Here is a 17,745-nt window from a genome sequence, read left to right on the forward strand (position 1 = left end):
AAAGCACGCACAGAGCCTTGACTGGCCTCCAGCTAGCCTCTAGCAGGGGTCACACACAGGCAGGGGGCGGGCAAGCGGGGCAAAGGCGCCCCTGGCTAACTAAAAGGGAGTCACTGCTCTACCCAAACCACGCGACTCACTGCTCCGACTCCTCCAGAATCGCTCCCTGCCATCCGCCTCCGCCGAGGCCTCCGCCTTCCTGCTGGTAGCCCGGGGACTGGGCCTGAAGCGCCCGGCGTATCAACCTGGCCGTGGCCAACAAAACAAAAAAGATAAATCATAAACAAAAGGGTGAACTGAGTGCGCAGGGAACGCGTGTCAAAGTAGTGAAAGAGTGTCCAATAAAACAACTACGAGTGAAACCATGTGAGTGTCAGAATAAAGCTAGAAAATAAAGAGAAATGCGTGGTTTTCATGTGAGCCGGCGAAAAGAAATAGAAATGAAAAACGAAACACATGCGAATAATGAATAACGCTGAGTTCCATGCACTTGTGCGCGACTGAGTGAAGTGCGACGTTTCACAGGCCGCTCCGCACTGAAGGGAAATCGAAATTGTCGGGACTCGCTCCTTCGTCTCGCCGTCCTTAAGGCCGCCGTATCGGCTCGCTGAAAGGCGTAATTCAGTTTTGGCATTCATGCTCCGCGCCGCGCCGCCTACGCGGCCAATGCCAGCCTCCCGAGTGCGCGGAGAGGGAAAGGGGTGGGGGAAATAAACACGACCCGCCTTCGCCTTCAGAGTATCTCTGTCGGCAAACACCACGGCCAGATTTCCTTCCAAGTTTGAGCGGCGAACCGCGGGAAAACTACGCGTGCTCCCGCTGGTATTTGAACCCGTGCCGCCCGCTCCTTGTGTGAGTGTGTAACATTGACGCCCCCCCTCCTCTTTCCCCTTGACCCGGCCCTGCAGCCTGGAGCACGTGCAAATACGGCCTGTAATGAGGAAAGAAGTGCGCGCGCCATTGTGCCCTGCCGGCCGTGCCCTGAGCTGCCTGAGCGCTCCCCCACTCCGGCCCGCCCGGCAGCAACCCCGCACAGTGGGCCGGAAGACAGGCGGCGAAAACTCCAGACACGTTTTGAGCTCCAGAGTCGCCAAACAGGACTCGAACCGACCGTGTGACCCCACCAATGGGTTCCTCGTTCGGAGAGCAATCCATTGGTGGGGTCACTCGTTCGTTTCGAGTCCCATTCTGCGACTCTGGAGCTCAAAACGCGTCCAGCCTTTCGGTCGCCTCCTCCGGCCTTCCGGCCCACTGTGCGCACGGCGTGTGGGTGGATTTCCTACCGGAGACAAACTTGAAATTAACTCTGTCCCGAAAAGAGAGTCTCCCTTTTTAAACACAAAAATTGCGGCGAGGACGTGCGGCCGAGCCCTGGTGGTGTAATCATCGGGCCAGTCGGAATCCACTTAAAAGCAGTCCCGAGTCGCCATGAATTGGAATGGGAGTGGCGGCACGGCGCGGCAGCGCGGCCAGGGACTTGTTGACGACGTGATCTCATCCTTTCAGAGACCGCACGCGCGCTGCTCCGCAAATGAATCAACGTCCTAGTCGCCTCTTTCCCTTTCCCGTCTTTTTTCCTATTCCCGCTGGAAGACTGGAGGCTGGAGGCCTGGAGGCTGACTCCGAAGAGGCGTGTCTCTGTCTCCGTCGCGCCAACGCGCCCAAAAAGGGCGCATTGTACCGAGATAGCTTACTTCGAACAAGTTGTGAGTTTACTCGAAGCGTTCAAGAAAACTCACTACTATGTTCCGAGTAACTTATCTTGATTCAAGGAACGCCATTTTTGTGGGTGTGGTGGGGAGTCGCGCTCGTGCGGCAGGGAGAGACAGAGCGACGAATAAACGACTTTTCGGAATAATTCAGCCGGCCCATTTTATTTCGCAACAAAACAAACCGCGCTCCGCCTGCCGACAAAACGCGTTTAACTGAACTTCCTTTGTTGTCTTCTCTGTAGGGGACTACATTCGGCCGGCCACATGGCGGCTCTCTCTGTCTCTCTCCCTCGTCGCGCTCCAAAGGATCTGCGGTGCCTGGCTGCCACTCAAGTGATCCGCGCCCTCCCCGCGGCAACGGCGGCAACGGCAGGGCCGGGCAGGGCCCCGACCCGACCGCCACACCGCACTAACCGCCCTCACCCGCAGGCCGCAGGGCACCGCGGGGCCCCGTCCTGTCCCTGTCGCCCTGTTTAGCGCCGGAAGACTTCCATTCTACCGCTCGCTCGGCGCCGCGCTCGACGGATTCGAACACGACAACAGCAGTAACGCACGCAGTGTGTGTGTGTTTGTGTGAGCGCACGTGTGTGTGTGTGTGTGTGTGTGTGAATGAAAGGGTGTGTGCGTGAACCAATTACATCCACAGGTAGGACAATAAAGAGAGGATGAAATGGGGCTGAAAGAGGGCGCGCACGTGCGTGTATGTATGTATGTGTGTGTGTGTGTGTGTGTGTGTGTGTGTGTGTGTGCGTGTGCGCGCGCGCGTGAGTGGGAGGCCGCCACAAAGACGGTCTGTATCGAGGCGAGGCGACCCTCGGCTTTCCGCCCCTCTCACCTTTCCTCCCTGTGGCTGCGGTGGCTGCCTGCCGCCGCGCGGCGCCGCGCGGACCGTTGCCGCCGCGCAGCCATTATTTGTCTGAGTCTGGAAACGGCCGCGAGAAAAATGTGCGGGGGAGGACGGCGGTGTCGTCGACCTGGCCGGGGCCGCCCTGCGCCGCCGAGGTCGAGGGCGAGGACGGCTTGTGGCGAGGCGAGCGAGCAGGCTCCACCGCAACGGCCGGGCCTGCAGGCCTCAAAGACCCTCCCAGGCCCGAAGGCCTGCGGTCCAGCGCGGTGCCCGAAGGCTCGGAGGCAGACCGTACTCGACGTACTCACATGGCAGAGGACGCCCTCCTCCGCTGGATGTTGTGCAGGTTGAGGTCACGCGCCGCCAGGGTGGCCGGGTCGTAGCCGGGCCGCACCAGGGCGGCCATGACGCGGTCGACGCACAGGGACTTGGAGCGGTCGCGGTGGTGGCCGGCCAGCGCGGCGCCCAGCAGCCCCGCGTCCCGCGGCACGCTGCCCAGGGCGCCCACGCCGAGCCCGCCCAGCGCCAGCGGCGCCAGCCCGCCCAGTGTGCCGCCCGCGGGCCGCTCACCATTGCGCGACTTGTCCCCCTTCAGCCTGGCGGCCAGCTTCATGTTGAGGCAGAGCATCGCGGTGGCGCGTGCAGCAGCAGTCAGCTCAGCCAGCTAGCGCCGCCCGGTCGGCCGGTCGGCCCCAGGGCATGGCGGCGTGGGCGCGGGCACGAAGGTCCGCGGTTCGAATCCTCTTGGATGCGTGGCTTCCGGGGCTGCAGGAGCATGCGGTGCATGCCGATGCCCGCTCCTCTCACATCCGCATTGCCGCGCCGAGGCCGGCGCGTCCTTTGCGGCCTGGGAGACGTTTCGCTCCCTCAATCCCCGGCCCACTTCGTCGTCGGTCACACTGTAAGTCATTCTGCCACTGAGGAGAGCCGCACGGACACGCGTTTTCGCAAGGGTCTGAGGGTGGCGTCGTTACAGCCCACAGTGTCCGTGCCGGGCCGTGCTGGGCCGTGCGGTCGAGGAAGGCTTTGCAGTTTGAAGCTTTGCCGCCTCCAATCTGCCGCCTTCACGGCGCGGACGCATTTCATCTGCAAACTTGGTCCTTGACGACACACTTCTGCCTGCGCCCCGCGCCCTGTGCCTAATGGGCACGGCCCGGCACGGCCCGGCACGCCCCCGACAACTTGAAGAGCAAGTTGAAGGCCAAGCGGGGCGGGGCGGGGCGGGGCCGTCCGAGGTGGACGGCGGCGTGCCCGGCCGAGCGCCCCGCCGAGGCCCCGGCCCGGCCCGCACTGGGTTCCACCACGGTTCCACCACGGGCCGGTGCAGGGCAGGCCGGGCCGGGCCTGACCCGAGGCTCAAAGTGAGGCGAGGCGGGGACCGCGGGGACCGCGGGGACGGCGAACACAAGGGTCTACAGGACACGGCCGGCACACCCGGCGCGCCAGGACCGATTTAGGATTTAGGACCGCTCAACACTGCACGCCATTTTAGCGGGTTTTCGGTCGTGCGAACCTCAATAGGTCTCGAATCAAACGCCAATGAGTTGCCTTTCAAACACCGTTTGATCGATCAAATCAATGAGAAAGCTCGATTCGCCAGGTCCACAGGCCTGTTCGGCTTGTTGTCGCAGCCGATAGCGCAGGTCGACTGAAGTGCTTTCGGCGGCTCTCGAAGATAGCGGCTGATATTTTTCGCAGTCGCGAGGGATTCTGTTTGAATTACTCGCAGGAAATCCTTCGCACGGCCCAAATCCTCTCGGTGAGGTTGGAGCGGTCCACCGTGCGCGCGCGGGCCCGGCTGCAGTCTCTCTCTCTCTCTCTCTCTCTCTCTCTCTCTCTCTCTCTCTCTCTCTCTCTCTCTCTCTCCGTCGGGCCTCGTCGCAATCGCGGAGCAAAGCCCCAAAGCGCTGAAGCTCAAGGCGGCGGCGCGGCAGCGGCAGGACACCAAAAACTCAAACTAGGTTCGCGGCGGGTCTATTGGTCTTTTCAACGCAAACTCGCCCAGCCTGGCCGGCCTGGCCTGACCTGGCCGTGCTGGCGGGCGCCTGGTTGCCGTGGCGTTACCGCGCCATAATAGCCAATCACCGTGGCCAATGGGTGGCGCCCGCCGGCGGCGCGTTCCTACACTGCAGGCGGATTCCCGTCGGCGCTTTCGTCACCGTCTCTCTCGCACTCGCGGGGCTTTCGGCAGGGGCGCGAGGGAGACACTCACTGGTGGCAGTGTAGGTACAATGCCGGGCCGGAACGGAGCACGGCCGCCATGCTCATTACGACGGCCGCGCCACTTGAGCCTCGCCGCACATGCAGGCGGGCCGGCCGCGGCCACGCCCCGTATCGTGCCCATCGACCGGGACGCGGGAAGGTGTCCGCGACGGACACGCGACGGACACGCGACGGACACGCGACGACGGACAGGTGGCGGACACGCGACGGACACGCGACGACGGACAGGTGGCGGACACGCGACGGACTCGCGACGGACAGGTGGCGCACACACGACGGACACGCGACGAACACGCGTCGGACACGCGATAGACACGCGACGGACACGCGACAGACACGCGACGGACAGGTGGCGGACAGGTGGCGGACGCGCGTGGCCCGAGTTAAGGGTAGCGGTCGATGGGCGCGTGATTCGAATTGCAGCGTCGCCGCGTCCCGGCGGGGATTGACCCAGGTCTCTCTCTCTCTCTCTCTCTCTCTCTCTCTCTCTCTCTCCCTCCCTCTCTCAGCGGGCGCGAGAGCACGGGCCGATGGGACCTCCCACACGGGCTAAGCCTGACAGGGACACCGCCGCGACGCCTGCCGACCGATTGCGCGCGGCGCGCAGCGTTTCGGCGCTCTGTCTCTCTCGCACGTGTTCGGAGCGCCTCGGAGAGCGAGAGAGAGCGACAAACGAACGCGATGTTCGGACTCGCCCTGCTGTTCACGCTTCCCCGCCAATTGATCGGCGGGGCTGTGTGCGAGAGCGGCCTGCTGCCCCGGGCGGTCGCTGTGTGCGCACCGCGGCCGCCCTCTCGGACTCTCGGACGCGGCCCGGGCGAGTGACGGACGGACGGACGGACGGACGGACGGACGGACGGCGGGGGAGTGGCACGGCACCCCTTTTAAACGCAATAAGCCGGCCACTGGAAAAGGACACCAGGCTGTCGTGTCAAAGTTTGGACGCGGTGACGTGCACGCTAAGTGCACCTCATTTTTAAAACAAGTCTTTGTCGACGCAGACAGCGCGGCGGTGCGGTACAGTGTGCCGGTGCCGCCTAGCGCACCATTACTTGTGTCACTGGCCGCCCCCTCCCCGGCCGGCCAGCCTAATTTTAAAACGCCAATACATCGGTGCGCTTGACACTGACCGGGGCGTCGTGGCACGTCGCGGCCAAGGTGGCGGCCGTGCCTCGTTGGTGGTCGCGCCTCGCTCCGAGCGCGCCGCGTATCTCCTGCTATCTCTGTCGCTCCCGCCCGCACGCCCGCGTGTCAGCGCGTCGCGCTCGCACTTTCCCTAACGCCGCGTGCGGGCCGCGTGTCGGCCGCGTGTCGGCCCGTGCCTCGCGTTCGAATGGCCCTCGACCTCACGCCATCGATTTGCACCACACCGACCGCACGTCGCCGCCAGGCGCGGCGCGGCGCCGAGGTACGCGGTTCGAACACCGCACGCGAAAGGACCTTTTTCTCCCTCCTCGGGGACCCTCTTCGGCCCCTGCTGCGCGCGGGCCTGCCGGTGACGGCCTCGACCGAACGGGGCAGCGGCTCACACGCCAAGCCGCCGCCGCGGACGCTTGACTCCCAACACCACTCCGTCTCTTTCGCTCTCGCGGCGCGTACCCGTCGGGGTGTGAGAGAGACAGACCGACGACGCACTGTTTTGAAATCGAACTGAAGGCCGACCGCGTCGGAAGCGCGGCGCAAACCACGGTGCAGCAAGTGAATCGGGGAACGACAACGCCAGCTCGGCGATTGGCAAAGGGAAGCCCAGGGAAGCCCTCGATTAAGGCGCGGCGTGCGCGCCGTGCGGCCCTCCGCGGTGGCAGAATGAATGGCCGCCTGCATATGCATGAGCGGCAAGGATTAAATAAAAAGGACGACTTGGTAACGACCACCGGGGCGGCCAGGCCGCCGCCGCGGCGATATACCTCCGGACTGCCAGCAACGCCCTCTAATCACACTGCACTGGCTGGCTGGCTGGCTGGCTGGCTGGCCGCGCGCGAACGGGAACACTCTCGCGCCGCGCCTCGCAGTGGCGTCACTGTGGCGTCGCAGCTCGCGGCGCCGCGCGACCGATCGGGGGGAAGGCTCGACGAGGACTGGCCGGCCCATGTGGCGAAGAGGCGACCCCCTTCGCCGCCCGCGCGCCGCCGCCCGCGCCGCCAGCCCCGGCGCCCGGCACGGCACGGCACGGCACGGCGGCAAGGCAGCCCAGCCAGGCAGCCCACCCCCGGCGGGGCCCGGCGCCTCCGGAGCGCCGCGGAGCGACTTGCCGCGATGAGCGCGACGCGGCGGCCGCAGTCAAGTCAGCCAGGAAGGTTACGTCCGTTTCTTCTACGAGTTATTCTTTTCTTCCTCCCCTCGCCCGCGTCCTCCCCGGCCGTCGTCAGCGAGCCGCACGCCCACAAAAAGGGCTTCTTCAATTTCCCCTTTCTTGTTTTTACAAGGGGAAATCGAGCGCTTGCAGCTTGGCTTGAGAATATTTTATGTTTTTCACCGGTTTCGGCTGCTCTGCCACCTTGACCCGGTAACCATGGACCATCAGCTGTGTTTCCTTAGGTGCAGCGGTGGAGCCATAGTGCCGCAGGGCCGCAGTGACACCGGCAGTGGGTCGGCCGGGTCGGCGCCACCGCATCGGCAGTCCACGCGTCTCACCCCGGCCTTTGTTATCTTTGGCGCGGACTCTCTCCTCTGTGTGTGTGTGTGTGTGTGTGTGTGAGAGAGGGAGGGGGTGTTGGTGCGAGGGGGTGGTGGTTTGTGCCTCCGTGCTGCGCGATCTGCGGGGGAGGCAGGGCGCACGAGGACGAGGCACGCATCCCGGGGGAGGAGGGGCCGAGGAGCGAGGCATGTCTGGCAAGCTGCATGGAAATTAGGAGCACGGCACTGATTAGAAAACGGGGGGGCGATCCCCTGGCAACGACCCGCAAGGAACGCCTAGCCGGCACTCCGCCGGGAAGACGCGCCGCCACCGCAATAAACAACGCGCGGTTGCCGCGTCGATCCCCCCCCCCCCCACACACACACGTACTCCAACTTTCTCGCCCGCAAATCTCGGATCGGATCCCGGTCAAGGCCAAAAGCGCTACCTTCACCTCAAAGGGACGAAAGCACCGAGGCAATTAGCTCAGCTGTGCGCTCTGTGCGGCACGCTGTGTGTGTGTGTGTGTGTGTGTGTGTGTGTGTGTGTGTGTGTTGTGTGTGTGTGTGTGCAGTGCAGGGCCCGTCGGTCTGCCGCCGCCACCTCCAGCGCGGCCGCCGCCGCCACCTCCCACTCGCGGCACTCGCGGCCGCCGCCGCCGTTCGCAAGTTTTCGACCTCATACATTATGCGCCAAGTTAGGTTGCGAGCAGCGGAACAAGTAGTAGCAGCGGCGCGCCCGCCAAATTCACCGCGCGTGTCCGTCCGTCTGTCTGTATGCGTGTGTGTGTAAGTGTGTGTGTGTTGGTCTATCTGCCCGCACGGCGCGCGTGACACGGATATGGGTCTCGCAAGGCAGTCGATTACGCAGCAAGGTTGTGTGGGAACCACATGGGGGCGTGCAGGGCGTGGCGTCGGAGGGCTCCAAGGGCGAAGGCGGAAGGCCGCCGAAGGCCCGGCCGCTATCTCTCTAGCCCGAAACGCCAGCACCTGGCCACACAGACGTCTCGCGCTCTACTTTCAAACGACCTCCAAGCGACACGGATGCAAGACCCAAATTCCATTTGCTTCCCTTTACGCGGTACCATGGCCTGGCCGCAGCCTGTGCACTGTTTCCAGAAGGAACTAACTAATAGAACGGAAACGCAAAACACAAACAAACAACAATCACCAACAAGGCATTCAATCGGTGCTTCGCCTTGTGTTTGATAAGTGCACTTGTCGTGAATAGCAAACGCTCTGAACACCGTCAAGGGGCCCGCTGCCTGGGCGACGGGTCATGCCACGAGCAGTGCTTTTGGCCGCTCTGTCCTGCTCTGTCACTCTTGCTGGGGCAACACAGTGCGAGAGACACAGACGGACGGACGGGCACCTCCGCACGAAGCCAGCCCGCTGCACCGCGGCCCACTTCCGGCGCGTCATGGGCACTATCGGCTCGGCGGGCCTTCCCGAAACGGCGTGAGCCCCCCCCCCTTTCTTGACACCTGCAGCCATAACTTGCAGCTGGGGGCTGAAGCGGTGGTAAGGTCGGACAAAAAGAGGTCGTAGAAAAATATAACTGCGACAAGGAGGTCGGACGAATTTCGGCAGGTCGGATAGAAAGAGGTCGAACAAATGATGTACTCCGCCGAGACTCGACCTCGTTTCCTGGGAGGCGTCGAAATGTGCTTCGTCGCTGGGGTCAGCCTGCGCGGTAGGCAACGCGCGCACAGCGCTGCGCTGCGTGCGCGGCGACGGCCTACCCTCCGGGCTGACGGCTGTCTCGACGCAGCGCGGCGCAGCGCGGCGGGGACCCGTCCGACGAGGGGACGGCAGCCAACGGCAGCCAACGGCAGCCAACGGCTGCCCGTCCGTAATCTACCCACCGCCCCGCAGCGCGCAGAGGGGCTTGGCAGGCTCGGCGCGACAATTAATGGGTAGACAAAGGGAAAGGGGGGGGGGGAAGGCCACTCGAAAGCATCTTAGACGAATTGCACTGCGGGGCATCGACCCCAACGCCAGGCCGGATGAGAGTCCAGGCGGGGCTGCACTGCCAGCAGGGAATGTGCAAGACGAAGAAAATGACGAGAAGAATACCGGTGGAATGAAGCCCTCCCGCCCAAGGGGCAGGAGCAGGGCAGGAGCAGAGCAGTAGCTACCGACGGGAAAGAACTCTGGAACTCGTCCGCGAATTCCACCGGGAGACCGCCTCCAGATGCACACCGTGGCACGCCGTGCCGCGATGCTGCGGCAGCCCCAGGCGGGCCGACTGCCTGCCTGCTGCTGCCTGGCTGCCTGCCTGGCTGCCTGCCTGCCTGCCTGCCTGCCTGGCTGCCTGGCTGCCTGCCTGCCTGCTGCCTGCCTGGCTGCCTGCCTGCCTGGCTGCCTGCCTGCTGGCTGCCTGCCTGCCTGCTGCCTGCTGCCTGGCTGCCTGCCTGGCTGCCTGCCTGCTGCTGCTGCCTGCCTGCCTGCTGCGCCTGGTGCTCTGCCTGCCTGGCTGCCTGCCTGGCTGCCTGCTGCTGCTGCCTGGCTGCCTGCCTGCTGCCTGCCTGGCTGCCTGCCTGGCTGCCTTTCCTGCCTGCCTGCCTGCTGCCTGCCTGGCCTGCGGCTGCTGCCTGCTGCCTGCCGCTGCCTGGCTGCCTGCCTGCCTGCCTGCTGCCTGCGGCTGCCTGGCTGCCTGCCTGCCCGGCCGCTGTGGTTTTGTTCTGACGACGTTGTTTCCGAGGGACGGCTCGACGTGGGAGTGGCCCTCGGCTCGGCTGGCTCGGCTCTCGGGGTGCGTTTCGAGCGGTAATTTGATTCCACGTCCAGAGCAGGGCAAATCCAGCGGCCCGGGCGGCAAGGACAGCAGCACCACCAACACGGACTCCTCTTCCCCCGGCGGCAAGCTCTCCCCTCCCCGGCGTGGCTCCGCGGCGCATTCAGGCAGACTGCCTGAAAGTCTGAAAGGAAGTTAATTCCGTCCACCCGTCACGGCCAGGACAGCCAGCAGGGCTGGGACTTCAAGGAAGCCGGTGAGCAGTGCGGAGCAGGCCGCCGATGACCTTTCCGAGACACTGGTCTCGATAATGCCGCCCCGATGGCTGCCCCCGTCGTCCCCGTCGTCTTCGCGTGGGAGAGGGACAAAGCTGTACGGCCGGCTGGAAGAAAATTCGTCGTCTGGGTGGGCCGAGCTGGGCCGCCGGGGCTTTGTTGCGGTGGGCGTAGGCCGTTCCGAGACCCCACAGTGTGTCGCACCTTCTTTCGGCCTTCCCCGAGGCAGTGTAGTTACGTACTTGTGCCCAAGCTGCACACTACAAGCAAACAAATAGTTTTTTTGTGCAAAAATCTCCGTCACATTTGTGCGTCTCAAGTACGAAAAGCGTGAGTTGATTGAGATCTTTTTCAAAACGCTTCGTTACAACACGACAAAGTAGGCTCTGTGAGTGTTTGAAAGTGAACAAGAGTGTAAATCCGCGCAGCACTAAACACGCTGTAAGTACCCGCTTCCCTCACTGATGACATGTCCGTGGCTCGGGGCTCGGGGCTCCCTACACTCATCCTTCCCGCCACCTCGCCCCTCGTCCGTGCGCACACGACCCCTCGGTGAGAAAAGCGAGGTCCGGCGTGTAATCCCCGCGTAAGCCCTCCACCGCGAATACTCCCTGCCGCCCCTCACGCTGGCGCCGACGCTACTCCGCGCATCCGGCGGTGCGGGTGGGGTATGTCTGGCAGCGCGGGGTAGCGCCGGCCAGGGCCGCCAGGCGCCGGTGCCGCAGCGCTCCCTGGCGGATGGCGGCGGCGCGCGGAGGGGCGGACGATGGCGATACCCCGCGCGAGGCTGTCGCCGCGCCGCCGCGCCACCGCCAGTGCCATGCCGCCTGAACGCAGCCGCGGGTGAAAATGACTACGCTAACCGACGAGAGTGGAGAGCGGGCTGGCACTGGCGGGCACTGGCGGGCGGGCTGGCCCACTGTGAGGATGACTCGGGTCGACGGCGGGGGAGAAAGGGGAACGGCGGGGCGCAGGTGAGGCGGCGGTTTGCTGTTGGCGGAGATAAAACGTGCCCCAGATGTCTGCTGCTGCGCTCCCGCCCCGCCCCGCCCCGCCCCGCCAGCACGCCCCACATCAACATCAAAGTCCCGGGCCGGCCAGGGCGCGGTGCTGGCGGCGCGGGCGCGGTGTCAGCAGCCACGGCCCGAGCACACTTTGCCTTTCGCTTTATGCACACTGAAACGCCTTCTTTTCTTTTTCGCCGCAAACCAAATTTGGCCCTTAATGGGGCGGCCCCCTCGAGGGCCTCAAGGCGAGGCGGGGCGGGGCGGGGCGTGCTGAGGGGGGCGTCCGAGCCGAAGGTCGTCTCGGACATGTCGGGCCAGCCCCACACTGGCGGGCCCAGCCATTTGCGTACGATGAAAATGAATGAAGGCGTCCTGGCGCGGGGCGGGGTGAGGTGGGGCGTGGTGTGGCCGTCCTGGAGTGCAGCGTCGGCAAAATTGCCATTTTCACGCAGGGCGCGTCGGCCAGGTCTGGCCAGGTGGAGCAGAGGTCCTCCTCGGTCGCTCCAAGTACAGGGCCCGCGCCGGCCGCACCGCCCCCAGCACATCAAGGCCAGGAGGCGCGGCCACCGGCCAGCGCCAGCTTGCCCGGGGCTTGCGCGCTCGCCAACAACTTTCCGGGCCGGCCAGCGAGGTAGCTTACTAACTTGTGCCGCTCTGCACCTCCGCCATTTCAATCAGCACAACAACGACGTCAACAACGTGGAAGAACACCAACAACGGGGCCCGGTGCTCCGGCACACCGGCAGGGGCGGGCGGGGAAGTGCGGACCGGTGGTTGCCTCAGCCAAGGCGGCCCTGGCGGCCAGCGTGCCAAAACACAAACACACTTTCAAGCCCTCCCCGTTCTGGCGTTGCTCACAGAGCAGGTTCTGGCGGCTGTGGGCGCCGCCCTGGAGGCCTTGGTGAGGGCCCTGAGGCCTCGGTGAGGGCCCTGAGGGCCCTGGAGGTCCTGGTGAGGGTCCTGGAGCCTTGAAGGTCCTGGAGCCTTGAAGGTCCTGGAGCCTTGAAGGTCCTGCCCGACCGACCAGCACGGCGCGTCGCGCAGCCTCGCGCCGCTTGCTAATTATTGCGGTTCTCTTTATGCTATTAGGGCGGCACCGCGCGGGGCCGCTCTGCGGTGCTCTGCGGTGCTCTGCGGCGGGGCGTATTGGCAACAAGAACAAGGGCAACGACAACATCAAGCAGCCCCGCCGGAATTCTGTCACTACCCTTCCAATTTGGCCGGCGGGCGGCGGGTACGTGCGGCTTGCCCTGACCTGCCCCAAATACCCCGGCATGCCAGCCGCACGCTCACACACACGCACACACACACAGACGCGCGCGTGCATGTGCAGAGCGAACGCCGGCGAACGCTCAAACGGGTTGCCAGCGTGTCGCCGCCAAAGCCACTTGCTCCACACACTGCAAGGGACGCGAGGGTGGCGGCAGTGCCTTGGCAGTGCCCCACCCCGGTCGCTGTGTGACTGACGAGTGAGTGAAATTCCCTTCACTCCAGCGGCGCGGCCCGGGCCCGGGCGGCAACTTCAGAGTGCAAGCTCGCCGGTATTTCGCAGTGCAGCATCCGCATCCGTATCTGGCGCTGCTGCTGGGGGAGGGGGAGGGGCATTTCCCGTCCCGGCGCGGGGAACTTCCCGCACTCAGGGCGGACAGTACGTGTGCGGGGCTTGGCTTGGGCGCGCGGCCCGTCCGCCGGAAGGACGCGGAAGGAAGCGGAACGGAGGCGGGCCGACTCGACTCAGTCAACAGCGCGCGGGTAGTTGCACTTCCCGGGCCCGCCTTAATGGACCCAGTGGCCCCAGCGGCACCAGTGGGCCGGATGGGACACTGCGAAAGAGGGAGGGGGAGAGGCGCCCCGCACCTACCGCAATAAGCAGTGCACATAACGCAAGTACGCCGTCGCACGCACTCACACAGACACACACACGCACACACACGGCGGCAGGCCCAACGATCCCGGCGGTCGTCCCGGAGCACCGTTGCCTTGGAAGCGGGAGAAGATGGGGGGAGTGAAGCAGAATTGTGGACGGTGGGGAAAGAAGGGTGGAAAAGAGGAAAAGAAAAGGAAATAGAGGACAGAGAGAGAGGAAAAGAGGACGGGGCGTGGTGGCGGCGACTCGCGAGTCCGCCGGGGACTCGAGCCTTTTTCGAGAGGCACGGATTTCCCTGTCACGGCGGGGTGGGGCGGGGCGGGGCGGCCGTTGTTGGTTCGGCCCGTCAGATAGAATCGATGGCCAGAGAGGGCTAATTAAAACGCGGCGGCCAATGACGGGCCGGGCGGATTAGGCGGGACTCGTTTAAACGCGCAAATGCATCGGGACGATTCGATCCGCGGAGACGAGCGGGGTCCGGCGGTCCGGCACAACAAAAGCCTCGGACTGGACGGAACTAGATATTGGGGAGGCTGATGGACGAATCGGGCAGACCTCCGACTCAACTCAGTTTTGGAGGCAGATCACCGGAAAGGTTTTTGGCGGCGCCATACCAACACACATTGCTCGTTCATCTCAAGAAACACTCAGTGCTTGCTGAAAAACAATGGCAAGAAAAATCTTGCAGAATTATTGTTTTTATTGCAGAGTTTGTGCCTCGCCCCGCCTCGCCCCCGCGTAGCAACAACATTGAGTCTTTGCTTTGCTTGTCGTCACCCACTAATTCGCGTGCGTGTCAGTGGGAGCGTAATAATGTTTATTCCCGTACTGGCGTGAGTCTCTGCCGCCCTCCCACATACATATCTTCTTCTCTCCGAAAGCATAGCATTCATAAAGGGAGCGCGTCTATTGACGCCACCCAGCACCACGCCCCGTCGCGCCCCGCCCCGCCCCGCCTCGCCCCGCCCCGCCCCGCCCCGCCCCGCCCCGCCCGCGCCGCGCCCCGCCGCCGCGCGCACCACGCCTTTTCTAAACACGGCCCAACAACAGGGGCGTTTCATCCCGCGTTTGTTCGGGGTGCCAACTGCCCTGCGATTCACTGAAAGAGTCGGCGCCGTTTTGTCGCCCTGTCTCTGACGCGCGCACGACGGCGGCCCGTGGCGGTGCGAGAGAGACAGAGAAGGGAAACGGCTCCGCGGAATGATAGCCCGGAACGCTCCGCGGCTCTCGTCGGCCAGCAGACTCATTCCGAGAGTCTCCCTCTGTCTCTCTCGCACCGCCACGGGGCGCCCCACGAGTGCGAGAGAGACAGACTGCTGCCCGCGCGGCGAAGCGGCGGAGCGGGCGAGGCGAAAGGGTGGCGGGGCCGGCCGGGGCCGGCGAGGTGGATCGAACGGAGCGGAACGAGATCTCCATTTCCGAATAAAGCCGACACGGTCTCGTCGGAGGGAAAACGAGACCCGAACTACAAATCCCTTTGTCTTGTTCGTCGCTTGCATTCACATCCCATCAGGCAGCTGCTCCATCACACGGCTTGGCCCTTTCTCATCTCGCCGCCCCACAGTGGGCCAGAAGGCCGGCGCCGGCGGCCAAAACTCCAGACGCGTTTTGAGCTCCAGTGTCGCTAAATGGGGCTCGAACCGAGCGTGTGATCCCACCAATGGGTTGCTCTCCGAACGAGGAATCCATTGGTGGGGTCACACGTTCGGTTCGAGCCCTGTTTAGCCACTCTGGAGCTCAAAACGCGTCTAGAGTTTTGGCCGCCTCCACCGGTCTTCTGGCCCACTGTGCACCCCCCCCCCATGCCTCCATTTTATTCTCATCTCATGCCCACGGGGACCGTTTACGTACTGTTGCCCCGCACGCCACGCAGTGCGTGCCACGCACGCGTCGTCACCGACGACGACGGAGAGGAGGAGGAGGGGGAAGGGGAGGGAAAAGTAGCTGCGAAACAAACCGCCGTCGGTTCGCGTCGTGGTGGCCGAGGCGACACGTCAAAGAAGCAAGTTGTCGGCGTTCCGAGTCGATTCGCTTTGCGTAATGGTGACAAAAAACGCCCCGCCCCGCCCCGCCCCGCCTGGCGTGGTCCTGGCAGCGGGCCGCGGCGGGGCCCGAGAATGACATGGTGCTCCGATATCCGGGTCAGGTAGAGACGCCGTGAATGGCGAGGGAGAGCCGCGCGAGCCGCGACTAGCGGCACTGGAACCCATTCAGCGACTGTGCCGAGCCGAGCCGTGCCGAGCCGTGCCGAGCCGCCAGGAATCCCGACCGGGACGAAACGGGAAATGAAAATATGCTTCCAAGCGACGCCTTTCGTCGAGGGAAAAAAATATTAGGAGCCAAAGATTGTTTTCACAGATATTGATTTTTAGATTTTGCTCTGCAGTTCTCACTCACTACCACCACTGGTGGGAAAGGAAAAAATCTCATTCAACGAACGTTAATGAAAGCAGATGATCCATCGCGTTTCACAACTGCTGTGGTAGCCGAGAGGTTAGAGACGTGGGATCGAGTTACCGCAGGCCGGCGTTCGAATACCAGCGTCACAAAAGTTTTTTCGACTTGCTATCCTAAGGGTGGTGGTTCGAGGCCATGAGAGCGGAGCCGTGTGCAACAGGCCCACATGCCGGAGGTTCGACTCCTAACAAATATTTCCATTAAATTTTACTGCCTCACCCAGTGCGGTTCAAACCCGTAAACGTGAGCCCACTCCGAGCATGGGACGTGGTGGTCCAGGGAGTAGAGGCGTCGGTTCTCAGTGCTAGGGTCGGCGGTTCGACTCCCCCAACTTCTTGCGAAATTTTGACCGGGTCGGTCGAGTCCTGTTGCGTCAAGAACCCACCTCACGCCGATCCCCTCATCATGGGCCGTGGTGGCCGAGAGCGTAAAGTCGTGTGATCCCGATGGCGGGGTCCAGGGATCGAATCCCATCATTTCATTACATTTTTCGACCGCCTTCCTCCCAGTGCAACTCAAACCCGTCGTCCAACACGCTGCCAGACGTACAAGCGTGATAGCGTAGTGGTCAGAGTCACATTCACCTGGCCACTCCGCTGTGGGTGTCTAAAAAGCAATCCGCTTCGGCGGGTTGGCCTCGGCACTGGAGCGATGGCGTATTTGATCCATCAATCCAGACCACCCGGTGTGTGGTTGCGGGTGGTGCCTCCTTGATTTGTCGGGGAGGCGATGATAAGTCCTTTGAAGCTGGCCTAAAACGCTGTATGTTCGGTACGGGAGCGCCGGACAGTGGGGGTACCATGGGGTACACAACCAACCCTACGAAAACAAGAAGCTCCCACCAAACCTCTTCTCTGTCTGAATCTCTCTCTGTCTCTCTGTCGTCTCACTCTACGTCCCGCCCCTCAAAGAGCTTCGTACTGGGTGCTCCGACCCAGCTGCCTGAGCTTTGGGGTCCTACTGGGTCCCCCGGCGAACGCTTGGGTCGCTGACGGGATTAACCCCAGGTACCTGATAGCACCGGTTCCCATCCCGAACACCGAAGTAAAGCAGGAGGCCTCCCCATTAAGACTGGGGAGGGGGTGTAGAGTTCAAATTTTTTCTTTTCCCTTTCAAATTTCTCGGTTAATACTCGTTTGGTTTCCTTATACGGGGTAGTAGGCGGGCTCATTCCAAAGATAGTAATTAAAATTGTGTATGAAACAAAATATATAGACCCGAGCGAGGTGGCCGGTGTTGGTACTAGCCGTGCCGAGCTGTGGCCTGCACCGCCCGCCGCCGAGCCCGAGCTGGCCCAATGAGTGCCCCGGGCCGGGCCGAATCGGGAGGTATTGTTGCGCGATTCCGCGCCGTGGCAGGCGGGGAGGGATTGTCAATGTTGCGCGCAGGCCGTCGCGAGCGAGGAGGGGGTGCCATAGTTTACGCCCGGTTCCGCTGGCGCTGTACCGAGGAGGGATTGTCGAATTCCGCGCAGGCTGCGCCTCATTGCCAGACACACGCACCAGCCCGCCCCGGCAGCCAGCCCCTATTATATTGTTTAGGATACGCGCTTCGTTTCTGGACTCGAGAGTAAAAGCACGCTGACACCTTCATGTGTATAGTAGTTTTAAGTATGTTTCAAGTGTGAAGGTATCATCTGCTAAAAACAGGGTTGCTCCTGAATTCGAACCCTGGACCTCCTTCACCGTCAGCAGGAGTTATAACCCTAGACCGAGAGGCGCCGCTTGCTAGAGGCTCAAAACAGAATGTCATTCAGTCCTGCAGTGGTCTTGTAATGGCAATGATGCACGCGCATCCGCCAACGAACAAAAAAGGAAAACGAAACAAAAAGAAACGTGCTCGACCGGGATTTGAACCCGCGACCCCAAGCACCCGAAGCAGGAATCATACCCCAGGACCTAGAGGCCGTGCACGCGCATCGCTCGCTGCGACACAGAAACATACTTTCGGGGAAGGGCGCACGTGGTGGTTACGACGGCTTGGTCGTGACACGGCCAACCCCGC

The 17,745-nt window shown here is 63.3% G+C and overlaps 1 protein-coding gene across 3 annotated transcripts in view; it reads right to left on the reverse strand.

Annotated features, from left to right (window-relative positions):
- LOC117641729 (GTPase-activating Rap/Ran-GAP domain-like protein 3) overlaps positions 1-17,745 on the reverse strand; it is a 54,922-nt gene that overhangs the window by 33,224 nt on the left and 3,953 nt on the right. The window contains exons 1-2 of one of the 3 annotated variants that reach the window (XM_034379306.1): positions 2,868-2,987; positions 141-245 (exon numbers count right to left, since the gene is read on the reverse strand). The exons of 1 other annotated variant lie outside the window; for it this stretch is intronic. In XM_034379306.1, the coding sequence (XP_034235197.1) occupies positions 141-245; positions 2,868-2,965 (203 nt within the window). In that variant the 5' untranslated portion in view covers positions 2,966-2,987. Of the gene's footprint in view, positions 1-140; positions 246-2,867; positions 2,988-17,745 lie in introns of those variants that run through there. One more of the 3 variants, XM_034379307.1, reaches the window with a different exon arrangement.

The sequence above is a fragment of the Thrips palmi genome, unplaced genomic scaffold (assembly GCF_012932325.1).
Source record: "Thrips palmi isolate BJ-2018 unplaced genomic scaffold, TpBJ-2018v1 HiC_scaffold_15, whole genome shotgun sequence".
Classification (NCBI taxonomy): domain Eukaryota; kingdom Metazoa; phylum Arthropoda; class Insecta; order Thysanoptera; family Thripidae; genus Thrips; species Thrips palmi.